Source organism: Coregonus lavaretus (genome assembly GCF_964263955.1).
Source record: "Coregonus lavaretus genome assembly, contig: HAP1_SCAFFOLD_890, whole genome shotgun sequence".
NCBI classification, from domain to species: domain Eukaryota; kingdom Metazoa; phylum Chordata; class Actinopteri; order Salmoniformes; family Salmonidae; genus Coregonus; species Coregonus lavaretus.
The window spans coordinates 118925-143964 of record NW_028159813.1 but is presented as its reverse complement, the minus strand read 5'-3'; the positions used below and the strand labels follow the sequence as shown (position 1 = coordinate 143964).

The window sequence follows — 25040 nt, the reverse complement described above, 5'->3', positions numbered from 1 at the left end:
GGACAGACGGTTTTACACACTTCAGCACTCGGCAGTCCAGTTCTGTGAGCTTGTGTGGCCTACCACTTTACGGTTGCTCCTAGACATTTTCACTTCACAATAACAGCACACAGTTGACCGGGGCAGCTCTAGCAGGGAAGAAATGTGATGTCTCAGAAATTTGACGAACTGACTTGTTGGAAAGGTGGCATCCTATGATGGTGCCACATTGAACCATAAAATAACCATTTATAGCATAACAAACAATGAAACTGACATAAACCAAAAACACCATACATTTAGTTAATTAACTATATAGCTAGATATCTTATACAGTGGGGAGAACAAGTATTTGATACACTGCCGATTTTGCAGGTTTTCCTACTTACAAAGCATGTAGAGGTCTGTAATTTTTATCACAGGTACACTTCAACTGTGAGAGACGGAATCTAAAACAAAAATCCAGAAAATCACATTGTATGATTTTTAAGTAATTCATTTGCATTTTATTGCATGACATAAGTATTTGATACATCAGAATAGCAGAACTTATTATTTCATAAGTCCTAAAACAAACACAAAATTCCCTCATTTTAGTGTGTGTGTGTGTGTGTGTGTGCACTCCTTGGATGTTTTGTCCACAGAAACCAACAGGAGAGATCAGAGTCAGAGATTCTCAGTGGTCAGTCTTCCCAGAGTCATCAAACAGACCTGGCCTCCATATTCAGTGTATGTGGTCCTGTTATGTACATTTGTTTTTGTTTACCTCAAGTAAAGTTGATCTGTCAATCATTAATGAATGTGTTAATGAGAAAGCATTTCTTCTCTTTACTTGATTTATTTCAGTTGCTTGAAGAGAATATTATGACATTTGTGAAGAACGAGCTGAAGATGTTCAAGAGGATTCTTAGTCCAGAAATCCCAGAAGGCTTTGAGAGTCAGAAGCAGGATAAGGAAGTGGTGGATGCTGAAGATGAGAAGCAGGAGAGCAGTGCCAGAGAGGGGGCTCTGAAGATCACACTGCACGTCCTAAGGAAAATGAACCAGAAGGAGCTTGCTGACACACTGGAGAAAAGTAAGAGCTATCTGCCTCATGTTGAATGCTGTTTTATAACAAACATTTAAAAGCTGTAGCTAAAGTACAGCTAAAGTAGCTGTGTAACTCAATGATTTTGTAGCAGCATTAACACAATAGTGAGAGAAAAAAGTTGATACTTCACAGGCTCTAGAGATGTTAAAGTTGTACTTATCAACACATAAGTCATATATTCTGCATTATTAAGGTGTCTAGTATTATTCAGAGAAGTTTCATATGATTTCTCAGAATGGTCACAACAGGGCCGGATATATTTTAATATATATTTTACCAAACAGGCACTCAAGGCACGTGTGTCTCTCTCTGTCTCTCTCTGTCTCTCTCTCTGTCTCTGTCTCTCTGTCTCTCTCTGTCTCTCTCTCTGTCTCTCGTCTCTCTCTCCTCTCTCTGTCCTCTCTCTTTCTGTCCTCTCTCTCTCTCTTCTCTGTCTCTCTCTCTGTCTCTCTGTCTCTCTCTCCTTTCCTCCCCCTTCCTCTCTCTTCCTCCCCCTCTCTCCAGGTCTTTGTGATGTGTGGCTCAATAATCTACACAGTGATGTGTCCGGATGGGGAGGTGGATGCTGCGTTGGGCTTTACGTCCTGGCCTGGGTGTCCTTCCCTCTGTGTCTGGTCAGTGGTCTCATCTACATGGTACTGAGGAAGAGGGAATGAGAGAGGGAGGGAGGCTGAGGTTAAGGCCTCACACCACCACCACCAGCAGAACACAGCACTTTGCCCCAGGGTTGGAGTCAATTCAGGAAGTACACTAACGTTACAATTCTCTTCAATGCTTCTTAATGAGGTTTACCTTCTGAATTGATTGAAATTGAAATGGAATTGACCCCAACCATGCTGTGCCCACTGACCACCAGAGGAGGCTGGTGAGGGGAGGATGAACGGCTCATAATAAGGGCTGGAATGAAGTGAATGGAATTGTATGTATGTGTTTGATGCGTTTGATACCATTCCATTCATTTTATTCCAGACATTATTATGAGCCTGTCCTCCATGCCACCAGCCACCACTGCTGACCACAGACCAGAGACCAGACAAACAGTCTAACTGGCAACCCACGGATACATTAGTCTGGTCCCAGATCTGTGTGTGCTTTAGCCAACTCCTTTAGATATACATGGCATGACAATGAGTCAGAAGAGTTGGTTTAAACAGATCTGAACCAGGACACTAAGAGTTGGTTTAAACAGATCTGAATCAGGAAACTAAGAGTTGGTTTCAACAGATCTGAATCAGGAAACTAAGAGTTGGTTTAAACAGATCTGAATCAGGAAACTACGAGTTGGTTTAAACAGATCTGAATCAGGAATCTACGAGTTGGTTTAAACAGATCTAAATCAGGAAACTAAGAGTTGGTTTAAACAGATCTGAATCAGAAAACTAAGAGTTGGTTTCAACAGATCTGAATCAGGAAACTAAGAGTTGGTTCAAACAGATCTGAATCAGGAAACTAAGAGTTGGTTTCAACAGATCTGAATCCGGAAACTAAGAGTTGGTTTCAACAGATCTGAATCAGGAAACTAATAGTTGGTTTGAACCACACAGATCTGAATCAGGAAACTAATAGGACCACATACCCAACCTGGGATCAAATAGTATTTGTTTTCCGTCAAACACTTTGAGCATTTGATTACATTTTTGAGTGTTTGTACTTTTGGCAATATTCCATTGGTTTCATTGTGCCAGGCAAGCTCAATCAAGCCCAGCTAAGGCATTTGTAAGAAAACAAATCCTATTTGAACCCAGGTCTACATTATACACACCCATGTGTGAGTAAACTACAGAGAAGAACAGACAATCCAAGGTTCCAGTGGAAAGATGTACATAGTGTTTGCTGTTGAATGTTTATTACATGTCTACATACCTTTAGTACATAGTGGGGTTGAGTTGCTTTGTTGAGCTCAGTTCATTGTTAAAGCACCTTTAGTACATAGTGGGGTTGAGTTGCTTTGTTGAGCTCAGTTCATTGTTAGAGCGCTTGTTGTTTTCATACTTTCTCCTCTGTGCCAAAGAGATAAAGCTGTGATATCAGCGTTTAGGAAAAAAGCCAACATTTTAAAAACCTTTTAAATGTTTATTTTGCTTTACTATAGAGTAGTGTCAACTCCTAGCTTGTCATTGTCAAGTCAAACATGACAATTCCATAAAGAGTTGTCAAGAAAGCAAGAACAGACTGGCCATCAGTCTAGTCAACTCCTTCAGACAAAGTTAATTCATAAACAACAACAGTTTTCTTGAAGGAAAATGGGGATATGTTTAGGATCCAACAAATTATAATTGTGTTAATGAACGAATGAGCATTACTGTTTTAAATCTTTGTGATACGCCAAATATAACTACTGTATTGGCTACTAGGATTCTGAAATGTAAATGGTGGTTTGTCTCTGCTGTTCTTCTACTGTATAGCCTGGTTGTTAGTGTTGTGTTATTAAATGATTTTAACAATACTAGTTACGTGTGTCTTGTACGTGTGCACTTTCTGTACAAAGACGGTTTTGCAGCAAAAACATAAATACAAATGTTTAGATAAATAAAAAACCCTTGAAATAATAATTAATTCATTCACTCCAAACTGTCCTGAATGACACATCTGCAGTACTGATCCTGAACACAAGGGGGGGCTGTAATGCAGAGGAACTTTTGTGAGACAGTCGTGGTTCCATAAAGTGTGTGTGTGTGACATTCCTACAGATTTGTGTGTGTGTGTGTTACACTCTAGACGTGACATTGTTTACGATGCTGACAGATGGATCTATAATGAGGTACAGAATACATATCTAGTTGAACCAACCACAGATGGATCTATAATGAGATACAGAATACATATCTAGCTGAACCAACCACAGATGGATCTATAATGAGGTACAGAATACATATCTAGTTGAACCAACCACAGATGGATCTATAATGAGGTACAGAATACATATCTAGTTGAATCAACCACAGATGGATCTATAATGAGGTACAGAATACATATCTAGCTGAACCAACCACAGATGGATCTATAATGAGGTACAGAATACATATCTAGCTGAACCAACCACAGATGGATCTATAATGAGGTACAGAATAGATATCTAGTTGAACCAACCACAGATGGATCTATAATGAGGTACAGAATACATATCTAGTTGAACCAACCACAGATGGATCTATAATGAGGTACAGAATACATATCTAGCTGAACCAACCACAGATGGATCTATAATGAGGTACAGAATACATATCTAGCTGAACCAACCACAGATGGATCTATAATGAGGTACAGCAGGTTTGGGACAGGGTTAGGGACAGGGTTAGGGTTAGGGTTAGGGTTAGGGTTAGGGTTAGGGTTAGGGACAGGGTTTGGTTAGGGTTAGGGTTAGGTTTAAGCCAGCATGTGGACGGACATGAGTCTACGGTTTGAGGATATATCATTCATTCTCTGGCTGTATTGACCTGATTTAAACCCTATTTCTAGTCCTGCAAACAGAGAGAGAGAAAGAACAACATACATGGAAATGTGTTTAACACGGTTTAATGCAATTTCCTTTTACTAAAATAGTTTAGTCATGTTAATTTGTAGCTCTCTCTGTATGGCAGATTCTCAGTAGGTTTCCATAGTCCATTAACCTAACAGCCTGGAAGGAAGGGAGAGAGGGAGGGAGGGACAGAGAGAGAGAGAGAGAGAGAGAGAGAGAGAGAGAGAGAGAGAGAGAGAGAGAGAGAGAGAGAGAGAGAGAGAGAGAGAGAGAGAGAGAGAGAGAGAGAGAGAGAGAGAGAGAGAGAGAGAGAGAGAGAGAGAGAGAGAGAGAGAGTGTTTGGGTACTGTGGGATTCTTTAATCAGTTTGTCTCATTGGACAGGTCAGAGTCTATGTTTGTGAGAGAGAGTGGAGTGTGGAGACTGTAGCGCGGGAGACGGAGAGAGGAGTGAAGAGAGAGAGATAGAGACTGGAGACATTATCACCACCTACCTACTAATACACCGTTTTGTTAGTTTGTCATTCTTACGTTCATGGTAACTAAACGAACTCAGTAGAAACCAGGATGTCCTGTGTCTTTCAGGAGTCTATTGAGTCTGTCATGAGAGGATGTGCTGTGGTGTTCAGGAGTCAATTGAGTCTGCCATGAGAGGATGTGCTGTGGTGTTCAGGAGTCTATAGAGTCTGCCATGAGAGGATGTGCTGTGGTGTTCAGGAGTCTATTGAGTCTGCCATGAGAGGATGTGCTGTGGTGTTCAGGAGTCTATTGAGTCTGCCATGAGAGGATGTGCTGTGGTGTTCAGGAGTCTATTGAGTCTGCCATGAGAGGATGTGCTGTGGTGTTCAGGAGTCTATTGAGTCTGCCATGAGAGGATGTGCTGTGGTGTTCAGGAGTCTATTGAGTCTGCCATGAGAGGATGTGCTGTGGTGTTCAGGAGTCTATTGAGTCTGCCATGAGAGGATGTGCTGTGGTGTTCAGGAGTCTATTGAGTCTGCCATGAGAGGATGTGCTGTGGTGTTCAGGAGTCTATAGAGTCTGCCATGAGAGGATGTGCTGTGGTGTTCAGGAGTCTATTGAGTCTGCCATGAGAGGATGTGCTGTGGTATTCAGGTGTATTTTGGAATGAATCTTGACTGCGTCATTGTGACATCACAGGCAGAGAGAGAGAGAGAGAGAGAGAGAGAGAGAGAGAGAGAGAGAGAGAGAGAGAGAGAGAGAGAGAGAGAGAGAGAGAGAGAGAGAGAGAGAGAGAGAGAGAGAGAGAGAGAAGCCTGGATAACACTCAGTCTGCCTCCTCAAATGGCACCCTATATAGTGCACTACTACAGCCCTATTGGTCCTGGTCTAAAGTAGTGCACTATGGAGGGAATAGGGTGCCATTAGGGATGGAACCTCAGACTTGAATCACTGGTCCTGGACACTGCCAGTTGTTCATACCGTATTGTTTTTAATGATTAACCTTGTACTGCAGTGGGCTAAATCAGGGTCACACAGTGTTTCTTGGTATTCTTAAACAAATCTACTTTGAAACGAATGTACACACCTCTCACACATGGTTATGGGCTTAATAAAAAGAAGACACCTGTACCATGTTAGATATAGATGAGAAATGTATTACATGTTGAGTTTACATCCCAATATTACACTTTATATACATCACAGAATACTGAAATATAACAAACCGTTTATTAATTATGAAATTATTAAAAATATAAATGCCATTCCATCCATGAGACCTCTAGCAGTAGCTACACAGCCATGTTGGAAACCCATGGCTTTTCTCCTAAACAGGTTCAACTGGTTTTCTGATTATTCTGACATGGGGTCAATGTCACTAGACTTTAGCAGATGTTAAATTAATCAGTAAAAAAATTACACAAAGTCACTTGACATTGGGGAGGTGAATAAACTTTTCCCAAGGTTTCTTTCTCAGCACAAAGGACAATCTCAATGATTTGACATGTTCTGTTTTTGAATTCAGGCTGCAAGGTAAGGATCCAACCAGGGATTATTTATGTATGATGTTGGTAGAATGTAGACATTGGGATAGTAGTAAGGATCCTACCAGGGATTATTTATGTATGATGTTGGTAGAATGTATACATTGGGATAGTAGTAAGGATCCTACCAGGGATTATTTATGTATGATGTTGGTAGAATGTATACATTGGGATAGTAGTAAGGATCCTACCAGGGATTATTTATGTATGATGTTGGTAGAATGTACAGTGGGGGAAAAAAGTATTTAGTCAGCCACCAATTGTGCAAGTTCTCCCACTGAAAAAGATGAGAGAGGCCTGTAATTTTCATCATAGGTACACGTCAACTATGACAGATAAAATGAGAAAAAAAAATCCAGAAAATCACATTGTAGGATTTTTAATGAATTTATTTGCAAATTATGGTGGAAAATAAGTATTTGGTCAATAACAAAAGTTTCTCAATACTTTGTTATATACCCTTTGTTGGCAATGACACAGGTCAAACGTTTTCTGTAAGTCTTCACAAGGTTTTCACACACTGTTGCTGGTATTTTGGCCCATTCCCCCATGCAGATCTCCTCTAGAGCAGTGATGTTTTGGGGCTGTCGCTGGGCAACACAGACTTTCAATTCCCTCCAAAAATGTTCCATGGGGTTGAGATCTGGAGACTGGCTAGGCCACTCCAGGACCTTGAAATGCTTCTTACGAAGCCACTCTGTCACGATCGTCGTTAATAGAAGAAGCGGACCAAGGCGCAGCGTGATAAGCGTACATACTTTATTCGTACTGAACACGACACAAAAACAATAAACAACGATCATGAAGTCCTCAGTGACAATGACTGACAAGGAACAAAAACCCACAACCCCAAGGTGAACAATGACAGTTTAAATATGGCTCCCAATCAGAGATAACGAGCCGACAGCTGACACTCGTTACCTCCGATTGGGAGCCATTTGACCAAACACAACCAATGACAAACCAACCAAACAAAACACAACCAAAACGAACACACCCTGGCTCAACAATACAAAGTCCCGGAGCCAGAGCGTGACAGTACCCCCCCCTAAAGGCGCGGACTGCGACCGCGCCTCAAAGAACCCAAATAGGGGAGGGCTGGGTGGGTGTTGCTCCTCGGAGGCGGCTCCGGCTCTGGCTCCGGGCTTGACCACCATCCTACATCCATCCCCCCGTAATGGCCCCGGTCCGATCCAACCCAGCTGGCTGGATCCGGACTGATGACGCGCACCCCTAACTTGGCGCGTGAGGCAGGGACGGACCGGACCTGGCTGACGATACGCATCCTCGGCTTGGTGCGTGGAGCCGGAACGGACCTCCTCAGGCTGACGACGCGCACCACTGTCCCGTTGCGGGGAGCTTGGACGTGCCGGACCGGGCTGGCGACGCGCACCACAGACTTGGTGCGGAGGGCAGGAATGGGCCGGACAGGGCTGACGAAACGCACCATAGACTTGGTGCGGAGAGCAGGCACGGGCCGTGCCGGACTGACGACGCACACCACTTGCTTGGTGCGGGGAGCTTGGATGGGCCGGACAGGGCTGACGAAACGCACCACAGACCTGGTGCGGAGAGCAGGCACCGGCCGTGCCGGACTGACGAGACGCACCACAGACTTGATGCGGGGAGCAGGAATGGGCCGGACTGGGCTGGCGACGCGCACCGCAGGTTCGGTGCGGGGAGCAGAAATAGACCGGACCGTACTGGGGACACACACCACTGGCTCTACACCGGGATCTGGAACGGGCCGGACCGGACTGGCAACACACGCCAGTACCTCTCGCCGTGCCTCCACACCTTCCATCCCCTCTTCTACCAGTGGCCCCCGTAACCCGGCGGCCTTCTCCGGCAACCCACTGGACCGCTCTATCGCGGCCTCCTGCTGGTCCGCCGTCGTGAGCCCCCCCCCCCTAAAAATTTTCGGGGCATCTCTCCTACCCGTGGACCACGTCTCCATATCTCTCGCCAGCTTCTCGCCCTTCTGCCATAATGTCAAGCCCTTGTCTTCCTCCCTCGGCTTGACCCAGTCCAGGAGGCGAAGGAGATCTGTGAGGGATCTCCCTGGCGATGACTCCTGGACACGCTGCTTGGTCCCATCTTGGTGGGTTTTTCTGTCACGATCGTCGTTAATAGAGGAAGCGGACCAAGGCGCAGCGTGATAAGCGTACATACTTTATTCGTACTGAACACGACACAAAAACAACAAACAACGATCATGAAGTCCTCAATGACAATGACTGACAAGGAACAAAAACCCACAACCCCAAGGTGAACAATGACAGTTTAAATATGGCTCCCAATCAGAGATAACGAGCCGACAGCTGACACTCGTTACCACTGATTGGGAGTCACTGGACCAAACACAACCAATGACAAACCAACCAAACAAAACACAACCAAAACGAACACACCCTGGCTCAACAATACAAAGTCCCGGAGCCAGAGCGTGACACACTCCTTCGTTGCCCGGGCGGTGTGTTTGGGATCATTGTCATGCTGAAAGACCCAGCCACGTTTCATTTTCAATGCCCTTGCTGATGGAAGGAGGTTTTCACTCAAAATCTCACGATACATGGCCCCATTCATTCTTTCCTTTACACGGATCAGTCGTCCTGGTCCCTTTGCAGAAAAACAGCCCCAAAGCATGATGTTTCCACCCCCATGCTTCACAGTAGGTATGGTGTTCTTTGGATGCAACTCAGCATTCTTTGTCCTCCAAACACGACGAGTTGAGTTTTTACCAAAAAGTTATATTTTGGTTTCATCTGACCATATGACATTCTCCCAATCCTCTTCTGGATCATCCAAATGCACTCTAGCAAACTTCATACCGGCCTGGACATGTACTGGCTTAAGCAGGGGGACACATCTCGCACTGCAGGATTTGAGTGCCTGGCGGCGTAGTGTGACACTGATGGTAGGCTTTGTTACTTTGGTCCCAGCTCTCTGCAGGTCACTCACTAGGTCCCCCCGTGTGGTTCTGGGATTTTTGCTCACCGTTCTTGTGATCATTTTGACCCCACGTGGTGAGATCTTGCGTGGAGCCCCAGATCGAGGGAGATTATCAGTGGTCTTGTATGTCTTCCATTTCCTAATAATTGCTCCCACAGTTGATTTCTTCAAACCAAGCTGCTTACCTATTGCAGATTCAGTCTTCCCAGCCTGGTGCAGGTCTACAATTTTGTTTCTGGTGTCCTTTGACAGCTCTTTGGTCTTGGCCATAGTGGAGTTTGGAGTGTGACTGTTTGAGGTTGTGGACAGGTGTCTTTTATACTGTTAACAAGTTCAAACAGGTGCCATTAATACAGGTAACGAGTGGAGGACAGAGGAGCCTCTTAAAGAAGAAGTTACAGGTCTGTGAGAGCCAGAAATCTTGCTTGTTTGTAGGTGACCAAATACTTATTTTCCACCATAATTTGCAAATAAATTCATTAAAAATCCTACAATGTGATTTTCTGGAGAAAAAAAATCTCAGTTTGTCTGTCATAGTTGACGTGTACCTATGATGAAAATTACAGGCCTCTCTCATCTTTTCAAGTGGGAGAACTTGCACAATTGGTGGCTGACTAAATACTTTTTTCCCCACTGTATACATTGGGATAGTAGTAAGGATCCTACCAGGGATTATTTATGTATGATGTTGGTAGAATGTATACATTGGGATATTAGTAAGGATCCTACCAGGGATTATTTATGTATGATGGTAGAATGTATACATTGGGATAGTAGTAAAAGGCCGGTGGGTAAATTTAGGGAGATTTGTTTCTTTATTGTGTGTTTAGTTGTAGCTTTACCTTCCTGTAGTTGGTCATTTGGAAGGATTCTGTATGGAGGAATTGTCTAAGATCACTCCAACTCAGAAAACATTTTAGAAAAAGCCTCAGTGCCGTTATCCTCACAAGGGAGGTATTGAAAGGGAGAGCCAATTTTGACCCCTACCTTTTTGAGAAAAAAAGTAAAAGATTAAACTACTGTTCTGTTAATTATATACTATGGTGTTGGGCTACTATACTTTGACCAGATATTATATCAACTGTACGTAGAACATAGATACCACCACATCAGGAAGGTGCTCTCTCAGCACAACAGAAAATATCTCAATGACTTGACATGTTCTGGTTTTGAATTCAGGCTACAAGGTGAGACTCTTCACAGGAATGATTGTAAAGTGTGTAGAGAAATTAAATGTATGGTGTATTTTCAGTGGTGGAAAAAGTACCCAATTGTCATACTTGAGTAAAAGTAAAGATACCTTAATAGAAAATGACTCAAGTAAAAGTATTTGGTTTTAAATATACTTTAGTATCAAAAGTAAATGTAATTGCTAAAATGTACTTAAGTATCTGTCACGATCGTCGTATTGAATAGACCAAGGCGCAGCGTGATGAACGAACATGGTTAACTTTATTATCTTTAGTGATAATAGACAACAATAAACAAAACAAGAAACGACTCGTGAAGTCCACGGTAACAATGACCAACACGGAACAAGAACCCACAAACACAAAGGGAAAACAGACAGTTTAAATATGGCTCCCAATCATAGACAACCAACGACAGCTGACACTCGTTGCCTCTGATTGGGAGTCACTCTAGCCAACATAGAAATAAACACAACAGAATGAACACACCCTGGCTCAACATATAGAGTCCCAGAGCCAGGGTGTGACAGTACCCCCCCCTAAAGGCGCGGACTGCGACCGCGCCTCAACTGAACAAAACAAGGGAGGGCTGGGTGGGCATACCTCCTCGGCGGCGGTTCTGGCTCCGGCCTTGCCCACCACCCTCCAATAAATGGGGGGTTTATAGCGCCCCTGGTCCAGTCTGGCCCCGCTGGCTGGAGCTGAACTGGACTTAGCAGGAGCGGTTAGCTTCAGCTCCGTAGTGGAGCAGTTGACCGGGACCTTACCAGGCACCGGTGACCCAGGCACGGGTTGTGCTGGACTGACGACGCGCACCCCTGGCTTGGTGCGTGGAGGAGGAACGGGCCTTACCAGGCTGACGACGCGCACCCCTGGCTTGGTGTGTGGAGGAGGAACGGGCCTTACCAGGCTGACGACGCACACCGTAGGCTTGGTGCGTGGAGCAGGGACAGGCCGGGCTGGGCTGGCGACGCACCCCGTAGGCTTGGTGCTTGGACCAGGGACAGGCCGGGCTGGGCTGGCGACGCACACCGTAGGCTTGGTGCGTGGAGCAGGGACTGGCTGGGCTGGGCTGGCGACGCACACCGTAGGCTTGGTGCGTGGAGCAGGGACTGGCTGGGCTGGGCTGGCGACGCACACCGTAGGCTTGGTGCGTGGAGCAGGGACAGGCCGGACCGGGCTGGCGACGCACACCGTAGGCTTGGTGCGTGGAGCAGGGACAGGCCGGACTGGGCTGGCGACGCACACCGTAGGCTTGGTGCGTAGAGCAGGGACAGGCCGGACTGGGCTGGCGACGCACACCGTAGGCTTGGTGCATGGAGCAGGGACAGGCCGGACCGGGCTGGCGACGCACACCGTAGGCTTGGTGCGTGGAGCAGGGACAGGCCGGACTGGGCTGGCGACGCACACCGTAGGCTTGGTGCGTGGAGCAGGGACAGGCCGGGCTGGGCTGGCGACGCACAGGGTAGGCTTGGTGCGTGGAGCAGGGACAGGCCGGACCGGGCTGGCGACGCACACCGTAGGCTTGGTGCGTGGAGCAGGGACAGGCCGGACTGGGCTGGCGACGCACACCGTAGGCTTGGTGCGTAGAGCAGGGACAGGCCGGACCGGGCTGGCGACGCACACCGTAGGCTTGGTGCGTGGAGCAGGGATAGGCCGGACTGGGCTGGCGACGCACAGCGTAGGCTTGGTGCGTGGAGCAGGGACAGGCCGAACCGGGCTGTGGAGACGGATAGGAGACCTGGAGTGAAGAGCGGCCACAACCCGTCCTGGCTGAATGCCTACCTTCACACACTCTGTGTGAGGCATCCGCACAGGACGTACAGGGCTGTGTACCCGTACTGGCATAACAGCACGTGACACTGGAGCAGGATATCCGGTACCGCGGAGAGGCATTGGAGACCACGAGCGTTGAGCCGGCACACTCCGTCCTGGCTGCATACCCACCTTCGCACGACACGTGCGGGGTGCTCGCACAGGACGTACAGGACTATGCCGGACCACTCGTGGCACAGTACGCCGCTCCGCATTCTGCGGAACCTGCCCCGTCCCATGCTGCCATGCCTGAGTACGGGAAGTTGGTTCCGCTCTCCATCCAGGCTCCGCCAACCTGCCTTCTGGCCCCCCTAACCCGGTGGCCTCCTCTCCAAATCGCCCTGTGGCAGCCTCCTGCTGCCCAGCCACCCATGCCGTGTGCCCCCCCCTAAAAAATTTCTGGGGTTGCCTCTCGCCTGTCCGACGTTGACACTGCTGACGCCGCTGCTCCTCTCTCGCCAGGGCCTTAATCCTAGCCCATGGCCCTTTTCCCCCGAGCATGTCCTCCCAGGACCACACTTTGCCCACCTGGGCCATCGCCAACCTCTCCATCTCCTTTCCCGGTGCTTCCTCCCATGTCCAGTCCAAGATCTGCCCCTGGACACGCTGCTTGGTCCTTGTAAGGTGGGTTCTTCTGTCACGATCGTCGTATTGAATAGACCAAGGCGCAGCGTGATGTACGAACATGGTTAACTTTATTATCTTTAGTGATAATAGACAACAATAAATAAAACAAGAAACGACTCGTGAAGTCCACGGTAACAATGACCAACACGGAACAAGAACCCACAAACACAAAGGGAAAACAGACAGTTTAAATATGGCTCCCAATCAGAGACAACCAATGACAGCTGACACTCGTTGCCTCTGATTGGGAGTCACTCTAGCCAACATAGAAATAAACACAACAGAATGAACACACCCTGGCTCAACATTTAGAGTCCCAGAGCCAGGGTGTAACAGTATCAAAAGTAAAAGTACAGGTATAAATCATTTCAAATTCCTTATGTTAAGCAAAGCCACATTTTCTAGTTTTTATTTTATTTCCGTAGAGCCAGGGGCGTGCTCCAACTCATCATTTACAAAAGAAGCATGTGTTTAGTGAGTCCGCCGGATCAGAGGCAGTAGGGATGACCAGGGATGTTCTCTTGGTAAATGTGTGAATTAGACCATTTTCTTGTCCTGCTAAGCATTCAAAATGTAACGAGTTCTTTTGGGTGTCAGGGGAAAATGTATGGAGTACAAAGTACATTATTTTCTTTAGGAATGTAGTGAAGTAAAAGTAGTCAAAAATATGAATAGTAAAGTAAAGTACAGATACCCCACAAAAAACGACTTAAGTAGTACTTTAAAGTATTTTTACTTAAGTACTTTACACCACTGTGTAATTTTAGTATGGTGCATGGAAGTAAAACACTCAAACCTAACAGTCCATTTCACCGGGACAGCTACGTGACAGTTCAATCATACAAAATGACGATAACTGGGCGTAGGCAAGTCAAATTCAAAAACATGTTGTTCATATATTCGTATATTGTGGTTATTTTACAATTTGAGTATTTTTTTATGTATCATAGTTCGTCATAAATCGTCTTTCAGAATATCGGAAAAATTGTTGTTTTCAAAATTACAATGAGCTCCTACTTCCTGTGTAATTTGGGATGAAACCACTGAACATACTTTTCTTAACATTGATATTATGAACTGAATTCAGTAATAGCATACCTGTTGAACAAAGCAACACATTTTTACATTTAGCAGACGCTCTTATCCAGAGCGACTTACAGGAGCAATTAGGGTTAAGTGCCTTGCTCAAGGGCACATCGACAGATTTTTCACCTAGTTGGCTCGGGGATTAGAACCAGCGACCTTTCGGTTACTGGCACAACGCTCTTACCCACTAAGCTACCTGCCGCCCCACAATAGAATGTTGAACAAAGCAACACACTAGAATGTTAGTAAATATTTTATTTCTAAGAGATAATGAATAAAAGAGAACAATTGACATTCTAGAATTAGTTGTCACTGTGTTCACCACAACCAACATGCTGCATCTCTGTTTAGGGGTCAGTGGTCTAAAATGAGTCTCTCTGGGGAGAGAGAGGAGGGGGGCCCTGCCTCTAAAATGAGTCTCTCTGGGGAACATGACACCAAATCTAAGAGGTGAGATGACAATTTTGTTTAAGAATTTATTTGAAGAGTTTATGTCCAAAACGCTATATCCACCATTTCTTCACATTTGTGTTTTTCCATCAGAAATGAAGGTATATAAAGTGCCTTCAGAAAGTATTCACACCCCTTGACTTTTTCCACATTTTGATGTGTTAAAGCCTGAATTAAAAATGGATAAAATTCAGATTTTTATTATTATTATTATTATTATTATTTTTTAAATGTATTGGTCACTGGTCTACACACAATACCCCATAATGTCAAAGTGGAGTTATGTTTTACGAAGTCTTTACAAATGAATTAAAAATGAAAAGCTTGAATCAGTAAGTATTCAACCCCTTTGTTATGGCAAGCCTGAAAAGGTTCAGGATTAGAAATGCGCTTAACAAGTCACATAATAAGCAGTAGGAGTGCGTGGGTCAAATCACCGGGGAAGCCAAGCCAGAAAAAGCCATATTACAATCTATTTGTTGTGATAATTGCGTTGTTTGCTCTATAACCTGTTAGTTCATATGCACTAAACAACTATTGATTTAGAACCACGTAGAGTTAACGCAAGTCGCAAAGAAAACAGGAGCTGCCTCCACTATTCCAGCACCATTTCAACTTCAACATTTCAACATTATTAAGTCACCAATGCTTAGTCTAATACAGTGACAACTAAAAGATACCAAAAACAATTTAGTCCAATCAATGTAAGCTAAATATGATATGGCTGGCCATGGGTCTGATTTCTGTGAATCACCAATGACATCCTCCTCTTTCATGTTGACGATGTCGTGGAAATTTAACACAGGGACACTCAAAGTCAAACTTAAATGAATCATTGTTTATTAACAGTTAACTGGAGAGGTTCCACCCAACTCAGTACACATATTCTGCCAATTGGTCTGAGGGTCACAGTCACCTGCATGAACCAAAACAGAGTGAGAGAAGAGATAGCAATCTCTTCAGCAACAAAATTCCAGCACAACAAAACGGTCTTATCACTCTGTCATACAGTACAGGCTTTTATTTGTTGTTGTCCTACCTGGCTAAAAAGCTTGCTTGGTAGCCTAACTTCCATTCATGGGCAACGTTAGCTAGTTAACATTAGCCGTCTACATCTAGCTACATATTGAACTTCCATCCTCTCAGGCCAGGGGCACAACAATGTATTAATTAATGGTTAGTTCAGAATCGCCATTATAATCATTAGCCAGTACGGAGAATTAAGTAAATCCACAAGTCCAAATTCCTATCTCCATCCATGGCTAATTTAGGAAAAGGTCAATTTTAGCTAGCTGGCTAGCTAGCCACCGGAGGACAACAACACAACGAGATGCCAAATCCAAGCCAAATCCAAACTGGCTTCTCTTGATACTTTTTTTTGGGACCATTCAGAGTTGAGCTCACTCAGTTTAGCTCAATGCTGATTGGTTATAATTGTATATTTTCTTTAATCAAGGGAGGCCAAATGCTCGCTGGCTTCACTTGCATTCAATGCTACTGTCACGATCGTCAGGGAGAGACCAATGCGCAGCGTGATGAACGAACATGATTACTTTATTTAATTAATGTGCACACACGAAACAACAAAACAATAAACAACTCGTGAAGTCCACGGTAACAATGACCGACACGGAACAAGAACCGACAAACACAAAAGGAAAACAGACAGTATAAATATGGCTCCCAATCAGAGACAACCAGCCAACAGCTGACACTCGTTGCCTCTGATTGGGAGTCACTCAGGCCAACATAGAAATACACAACCTAGAACCCCCAACATAGAAATAGAACACATAGAATGAACACACCCTGGCTCAACATATAGAGTCCCAGAGCCAGGGTGTGACAGTACCCCCCCCCTAAAGGCGCGGACTGCGATCGCGCCTCAACCAGAGCAAAACAGGGGAGGGCTGGGTGGGCATACCTCCTCGGCGGCGGTTCTGGCTCCGGCCTTGCCCACCACCCTCCAATAAACCCCCCATAGCGCCCCTGGTCCGGTCTGGCCCCGCTGGCTGGAGCTGAACTGGACGTAGCAGGAGCGGTTAGCTTCAGCTCCGTTGTGGAGCAGTTGACCGGTACCTGATTAGGCACCGGTGACCCAGGCACGGGTTGTGCCGGACTGACGACGCGCACCCCTGGCTTGGTGCGTGAGGCAGGAAATGACCGGACCGGGCTGACGATGCGCACCCCTGGCTTGGTGCGTGGAGCAGCAACGGGCCGGACCGGGCTGACGATACGCACCCCTGGCTTGGTGCGTGGAGCCGGAACGGGCCTCACCAGACTGACGACTCGCACCCCTGGCTTGGTGCGTGGAGCAGCAACGGGCCGGACCGGGCTGACGATGTGCACCCCTGGCTTGGTGTGTGGAGCCGGAACGGGCTTTACCGGACTGACGACTCGCACCCCTGGCTTGGTGCGTGGAGCAGCAACGGGCCGGACCGGGCTGACGATGCGCACCCCTGGCTTGGTGCGTGGAGCCGGAACGGGCTTTACCGGGCTGACGATGCGCACCCCTGGCTTGGTGCGTGGAGCAGCAACGGGCTTTACCAGGCTGACGACTCGCACCCCTGGCTTGGTGCGAGTAGCAGGAACGGGCTGGACCAGGCTGACGACTCGCACCCCTGGCTTGGTGCGAGTAGCAGGAACGTTCTGGACCAGGCTGACGACTCGCACCCCTGGCTTGGTGCGAGTGGCAGGAACAGGCCGGGCCGGGCTGGCGACGCGCACCGTAGGCTTGGTGCGAGTGGCAGGAACAGGCCGGGCCTGGCTGGCGACACACACCGTAGGCTTGGTGCGAGTGGCAGGAACAGGCCGGGCCGGGCTGGCGACGCGCACCGTAGGCTTGGTGCGAGTGGCAGGAACAGGCCGGGCCGGGCTGGCGACGCACACCGTAGGCTTGGTGCGAGTGGCAGGAACAGGCTGGGCTGGTCTGGCGACGCACACCGTAGGCTTGGTGCGAGGGGCAGGAACAGGCCGGGCCGGGCTGGCGACGCGCACCGTAGGCTTGGTGCGAGGGGCAGGAACAGGCCGGGCCGGGCTGGCGACGCACACCGTAGGCTTGGTGCGAGTGGCAGGAACAGGCCGGGCCGGGCTGGCGACGCACAACTTAGGCTTGGTGCGAGGGACAGGAACCGGCCGGACCGGGCTGGCGACGCACACCGTAGGCTTGGTGCGAGGGGCAGGAACAGGTCGGGCAGGACTGGCGACACGCACCCTTAACTTAGTGCGGGGAGCAGGAACGGGCCGGACCGGACTGGTGACGCACACCACTTGCTTGGTGTGAGGAGCGGGACTGGGTTTCATCATAACCCTCCGCTCCCTCAGCTGCCTACCTAGTTCCTCTCGCCGTGCCTCTATTCTCACCCTCTCCCTTATCGCCTCCAGTAACTCTACCCTCTGCACCACTAACTCCTGCTCCCTCTGCGCCAATAGCCCCCTTAACCTGGTGGCCTCCTCACCTAATCGCCCTGTGGCAGCCTCCTGCTGCCCAGTCGCCCATGCCGTGTGCCCCCCCCTAAAAATTTTCTGGGATTGCCTCTCGCCTGTCCGACGTTGACCCGTTTGGCGCCGCTGCTCCTCTCTACGGCGCGCCTCCACCGTCTCTTCCCACGGACGCCGATCCATCCCGGCCTGTATCTCCTTCCAAGTCCAGGACCCTTTCCCGTCCAATATCTCCTCCCATGTCCAGCCTGCCTGCTCCTGGACACGCTGCTTGGTCCTTGTATGGTGGGTTCTTCTGTCACGATCGTCTTGAAGAGAAGTAGACCAATGCGCAGCGTGATGAACGAACATGATTACTTTATTTAATTAAAGTGCACACACGAAACAACAAAACAATGAACGACTCGTGAAGTCCACGGTAACAATGACCGACACGGAACAAGAACCCACAAACACAAAAGGAAAACAGACAGTATAAATATGGCTCCCAATCAGAGACAACCAGCCAACAGCTGACACTTGTTGCCTCTGATTGGGAGTCACTCAGGCCAACATAGAAATACACAACCTAGAACCCCCAACATATAAATAGAACACATAGAATGAACACACCCTGGCTCAACATATAGAGTCCCAGAGCCAGGGTGTGACAGCTACGGGCGGCTACAACGTCATACTCATTTGCACCAGACAGCATCAGATAGATGGCCTACACATACAGAGACAGAGGGGCGCTGTTTCACTCGCTCGGATGCTTTCTCCGGTGAGATACATCCAGCCTCTGAAGGAAAATGATGAAACACAGAGACGGAAAATAAATATTTTTAGAGGGGCTGTAACACAACAACATGTGGATTAAGTCAAGGGGTATGAATACTTTCTGAAGGCACTGGTACCTGTTTAGAACTAGCTTCAGCTTTCTAGGGTTGAAAAAAAAAGAATCCTCATCAATCTACACACAGTACCCCATAATGACAAAACAAAAAATCACATTTACATAAGTATTCAGACCCTTTACTCAGTACTTTGTTGAAGCACCTTTGGCAGCGATTACAGCCTCAAGTCATCTTGGGAATGAAGCTACAAGCTTGGCATACCTGTATTTGGTTAGTTTCTCCCATTCTTCTCTGCAGATCCTCTCAAGCTCTGTCAGGTTTGATGAGGAGCGTCGCTGTACAGCTATTTTCAGGTCTCTCCGGAGATGTTAGATCGGGTTAAAGTCCGGGCTCTGGACATTCAGAGACTTGTCCCGAAGCCACTTCTGCGTTGTCTTGGCTGTGTGCTTAGAGTCATTGTCCTATTGGAAGGTGAACATTCACCCCTGTCTGAGGTCCTGAGCGTTCTGGAGCAGGTTTTCATCAAGGATCTCTCTGTACTTTGCTTTGCTCCGTTCATCTTTCCCTCGATCCTGACTAGTCTCCCAGTCTCTGCCGCTGAAAAATATCCCCACTGCATGATGCTGCCACCACCATGCTTCACCGTAGTGTCACGGAATCAGCTGAGGCTGCTCCTCCTCCATGCTCGGGCAGGCTTCGGCGTTCGTCGTCCCCGGAGTACTAGCTGCCACCGATCTATGTTTCGGTGTTAGACTTGTTTTGTCCTGATTGTGTACACCTGTTCCCCATTATGTTGTATTGTATCCCCTATTTAACCCTCTGTCGTGCATTGTGTGTTGTATTGTATTTCGTCATCGGCAGTGTTCGTGTGCGGGTTGTTCATTTTCCCTCCTATGTTGGAGATTGTTTTTCTTCTCTGGTTACTTTCCAGTAAAGTATGTTTCCAGAATACTCTGTGTCCTACGTTTGACTTTGCCTACCGCATTTCACTGTCGCCTTCTGACAGAATAACACACCATCATGGAGTCAGCAGGATCGGCGGTGCCAAGGGGATCACTGGAGGAGCGCGTAATCCACCAAGAGGCCAGGATCCAGCACCTGGGCACCACCATGCAATAGGTGATGGACACCTTGAGGCGATGGGAGAGTGGAGGTTTGCCCACACCTCCTCCTACGATACCACCACCATCAGCCATACCCATCGTTCCATCTCCGGAGTCCAGTGGGATTCGGCTCTCGCTCCCGAGGGCTTATGATTGCACCGCGGCCGGGTGTCAGGGTTTCCTACTCCAGGTTGAACTCTACCTAGCAACCATTCACCCGGTGCCCTCGGGATACGAGAGCGTGTCCGCCCTCATTTCCTGTCTGTCCGGCAAGGCGCTGGAGTGGGCCAACGCCGAATGGGGTGGGATAGACGCCGCTACGGTCAGCTATGCGGAGTTCACCCGCCGCTTCCGGGCAGTATTCGATCATCCCTCAGAGGGTAAAGCGGCGGGTGAGCGTCTATTCCACCTTAGACAGGGGAGGAGGAGCGTGCAGGAGTTCGCGCTGGACTTCCGGACGCTAGCTGCCAACACAGGATGGAATGAGAGGGCCCTCATCGACCACTACAGATGCAGCCTGAGGGAGGACGTGCGTCGGGAATTGGCCTGCAGGGACACCAACCTCAGCTTTGATCAACTGGTGGACATGTCGATTCGCCTGGATACCCTGTTGGCCACCCGTGGATGTCCGGATTCGGGGCCGTCCATTCCATCCCCCAGCACTTCCGAGCCAACACCTATGGAGCTCGGAGGTGCTGGTGCTAGGGAGACCAGGAGGGAGACCAGGAGGGAGGCCGTCCCCTGCACCAACTGTGGCCGCAGAGGACACACTGCTGGTCAGTGCTGGGGAGGGTCTCCTAGGAATCGAGGCAGTGGGCGACGCACTGATGAGTCATTCCAGGTGAGTAGGCACCCAACTCACCCAGAGCTCTCTGCTGATCATATGTGTATTAAAGTGGTGTTTCACAAGGTTTCTCCTCACTCCCAGCATAAGGCGCTAGTAGATTCAGGCGCAGCTGGGAATTTTATCGATCGCCACTTCACCTATAAGTTAGGGATTCCTATCGTACCTGTTGATGTGCCCTTCCCCATTCATGCCCTAGATAGCCGCCCGTTGGGGTCTGGGTTGATTAGGGAGGTCACGGCGCCTCTCTAAAACACAGGAGGGTCATGAGGAGATAGTATGTTTCTATTTGATTGATTCTCCTGCGTTTCCCGTGGTGTTGGGGCTTCCCTGGTTAACAGCTCATGACCCCAACATTTCATGGCAGCAGAGAGCTCTCCAGGGATGGTCTGATCAGTGTACTGGGCGGTGTGTAGGCGTTTCCGTAGGGGCAACGACGGTGGAAAGCCCGAACCAAGTTCCCACCTTGCACATTCCACCTGAGTATGCCGATTTGGCTCTCGCCTTCAGTAAGAAGAAGGCGACTCAATTACCACCTCATCGACAGGGGGATTGTGCGATAGACCTCCAGGTAGGCGCTGCGCTTCCACGTAGTCACGTGTATCCTCTGTCTCAGGAGGAGATGGCCGCTATGGAGACCTACGTCACCGAATCTTTGAGACAGGGTTACATACAGCCGTCTACTTCCCCTACTTCCTCAAGTTTCTTTTTTGTGAAGAAGAAGGATGGGGGTTTACGCCCGTGTATTGATTACCGTGGTCTAAATCAGATCACCATCAAATACAGCTATCCTCTCCCTCTGATTGCGAGTATAACTGAGTCATTACACGGGGCGCGATTCTTCACAAAATTGGATCTCTGGAGCGCGTACAACCTGGTGCGCATTAGGGAGGGAGATGAGTGGAAGACAGCATTCAGTACCACCTCGGGTCACTATGAGTACCTCGTCATGCCATACGGGTTAATGAATGCTCCTTCAGTCTTCCAATCATTTGTGGACGAGATTTTCCGGGACTTGCATGGACAGGGTGTTGTGGTATATATTGATGACATTATAATATATTCCGCTACACGAGCCGAGCATGTGTCCCTGGTGCGTCGAGTGCTTGGTAGACTGTTGGAGCATGACCTGTATGCGAAGGTGGAGAAATGTCTGTTCTTCCAGGAGTCCATCTCATTCCTGGGACATCGGTTGTCCGCGTCAGGGGTAGAGATGGAGATTGACTGCGTTTCTGCCGTGCGTAATTGGCAGACTCCCACCACGGTAAAGGAGGTGCAGCGCTTCTTGGGTTTTGCCAATTACTACCGGAGGTTTATCCGAGGCTTTGGACAGGTAGCAGCTCCCATTACCTCTCTGCTAAAGGGGGTTCCGGTGCGCCTGCAGTGGTCAGCTGAGGCGGACAGGGCGTTTAAACGTCTGAAGGACCTGTTGACCTTGGCTCCGGTGCTGGCGCATCCGTCCTCTTTGTCATTCCAGGTGGAGGTGGCGCTTCCGAGGCTGGGATCGGCGCTGTGCTGTCTCAGCGCTCGGGTACGCCCCCTAAACTCCACCCCTGTGCTTTCTATTCTAAGAAGCTCAGTCCGGCGGAGCGCAATTATGACGTGGGGGATAGGGAGCTGCTGGCTGTGGTTCAAGCCCTGAAGGTGTGGAGACATTGGCTTGAGGGGGCTAAACACCCTTTTCTCATTCTGACTGACCATCGTAACCTGGAGTACATCCGGGCAGTGAGGAGGCTGAATCCTCGCCAGGCAATGTGGTCAATGTTTCTTTCCCGTTTTGTATTTAAGCTCACCTATATACCAGGGTCCCAGAACGCTAAGGCAGATGCCCTGTCCCGACTATATGACACAGAGGAGAGGTCCATTGAGCCCACTCCCATACTCCCGGAGTCTTGTTCAGTGACACCGGTGGTGTGGGAGGAGATGCGGAAATCGAGCGGGCGTTACGTTCCGACCCTACTCCTCCACAGTGTCCAGAGGGTCGGAGGTACGTGCCGCTCGAGGTTCGCGACCGTTTGATATACTGGGCTCACACGTCACCCTCCTCTGGTCATCTGGGTATTGGTCGGACAGTGCACTGCCTTAGTGAGAAGTACTGGTGGCCAACCTAAGCTAAGGACGTGAGGGTTTATGTTTCCTCCTGCTCGGTGTGCGCCCAGTGTAAGGCACCTAGACACCTGCCCAGGGGGAAATTACAACCCCTACCCGTTCCACAACGGCCGTGGTCTCACCTATCGGTGGATTTTGTCACGGACCTTCCCCCCTCCCAGGGGAACACTACGATCTTGGTCGTTGAGGATCGGTTTTCTAAAGCCTGCCGTCTCATTCCCCTGCCGGGTCTCCCTACTGCCCTACAAACTGCTGAGGCCCTGTTTACAAACGTCTTCCGGCACTACGGGGTGCCTGAGGATATAGTGTCTGATCGGGGTCCCCAGTTCACCTCTAGAGTCTGGAGGGCGTTTATGGAACGTCTGGGGGTCTCGATTAGCATACCTCAGGTTTTCACCCCGAGAGTAATGGGCAGGTGGAGAGAGTTAACCAGGATGTGGGTAGGTTTCTGAGGTCATATTGCCAGGACCTGCAAGAGGAGTGGTCGGGATATATTCCCTGGGCAGAGATAGCCCAAAACTCACTCCGCCATTCGTCCACTAACCTTACGCCTTTCCAGTGTGTGCTAGGTTATCAGCCGGTTCTGGCACCTTGGCATCAGAGCCAGACCGAAGCCCCTGCGGTGGACGAGTGGTTTCGGCGCTCGGAGGAAACTTGGAACGCTGCGCATGTCCATCTGCAGCGTGCCATCAGGCGGCAAAAGGCGAGCGCCGATCGCCACCGCAGTGAGGCTCCGGTGTATGCACCAGGAGACCGGGTCTGGCTCTCAACCCGAAACCTGCCCCTTCGCCTGCCCTGCCGGAAGCTGGGTCGGCGGTTTGTGGGGCCCTTTAAAGTCCTGAGGAGATTGAACAAGGTATGTTATAGGTTACAACTGCCCATTAATTACCGCATTAACCCCTCGTTCCATGTGTCTCTCCTCAGGCCGGTGGTGGCTGGTCCACTCCAGGAGAATGAGGTACGAGAGGCTCCTCCGGCCCCGTTGGACATCGAGGGGGCTCCGGCCTACTCAGTCCGTTCCATCTTGGATTCGAGGCGTCGGAAGGGGGGCCTGCAGTATCTCGTGGAGTGGGAGGGGTACGGTCCAGAGGAACGGTGCTAGGTCCCCAGGAGGGACATTCTAGATCCCTCCATGTTGAGGGACTTCCACCGGAGTCATCCGACTCGCCCTGCTCCGCGTCCTCCTGGCCGTCCCCGAGGCTGGGGTTAGCGCACGGCTGGAGCCGCGCGTCAAGGGGGGGGTACTGTCACGGAATCAGCCGAGGCTGCTCCTCCTCCTTGCTCGGGTAGGCTTTCAGCATTCGTCGTCCCCGGAGTACTAGCTGCCACCGATCTATGTTTCGGTGTTTGACTTGTTTTGTCCTGATTGTGTACACCTGTTCCCCATTATGTTGTATTGTATGCCCTATTTAACCCTCTGTCGTGCATTGTGTGTTGTGTGTTATTGTATTTCGTCATTGGCAGTGTTCGTGTGCGGGTTGTTCATTTTCCCTCCTATGTTGGAGATTATTTTTCTTCTCTGGTTACTTTCCAGTAAAGTACGTTTCCAGAATACTCTGTGTCCTGTGTTTGACTTCGCCTACCGCATTTCACTGTCGCCTTCTGACACGTAGGGATGGTGCCAGGTTACCTCCAGACGTGACGCTTGGCATTCAGGCCAAAGAGTTCAATCTTGGTTTCATCAGACCAGAGAATCTTGTTTCTCATGGTCTGAGAGTCCTTTAGGTGCCTTTTGGCAAACTCCAAGCGGGCTGTCATGTGCCTTTTACTGAGGAGTGGCTTCTGTCTGGCCACTCAACCATAAAGGCCTGATTGGTGGAGTGCTGCAGAGATGGTTGTCCTTCTGGAAGGTTCTACCACCTCCACAGAGGAACTCTGGAGCTCTGTCAGTGTGACCATTGGGTTCTTGGTCACCTCCCTGACCAAGGCCCTTCTCCACCGATTGATCAGTTTGGCCGGGCGGCAAGCTCTAGAAAGAGTCTTGGTGGTTCCAAACTTTCTTCACTGTGTTCTTGGGGACCAAAGATCTGTGCCTCAACACAATCCTGTCTCAGAG

The 25040-nt window shown here is 48.9% G+C and overlaps 1 protein-coding gene and 1 long non-coding RNA gene across 3 annotated transcripts; both read left to right on the top strand.

The window, feature by feature from the left end:
• The first annotated feature begins 696 nt into the window (after positions 1–696).
• Positions 697–1975, top strand: LOC311122415 (uncharacterized protein). Its single transcript, XM_084196773.1, has 3 exons — positions 697–708; positions 826–1054; positions 1574–1975. The coding sequence occupies exons 2-3, from the start codon at positions 844–846 to the stop codon at positions 1723–1725; spliced, it is 363 nt and encodes a 120-aa protein (XP_084052899.1). The 5' UTR covers positions 697–708; positions 826–843; the 3' UTR covers positions 1726–1975.
• A 4216-nt stretch (positions 1976–6191) lies between these two features.
• LOC311122416 lies at positions 6192–14896 on the top strand. 2 transcript variants are annotated; one of them, XR_014612434.1, is made up of 3 exons: positions 6192–6520; positions 10575–10670; positions 14553–14896. It is a non-coding gene; the product is annotated as an uncharacterized lncRNA (long non-coding RNA). The 2 variants fall into 2 exon arrangements; XR_014612435.1 differs by having other exon boundaries at positions 6193–6520; positions 10553–10670.
• Positions 14897–25040: the final 10144 nt, after the last annotated feature.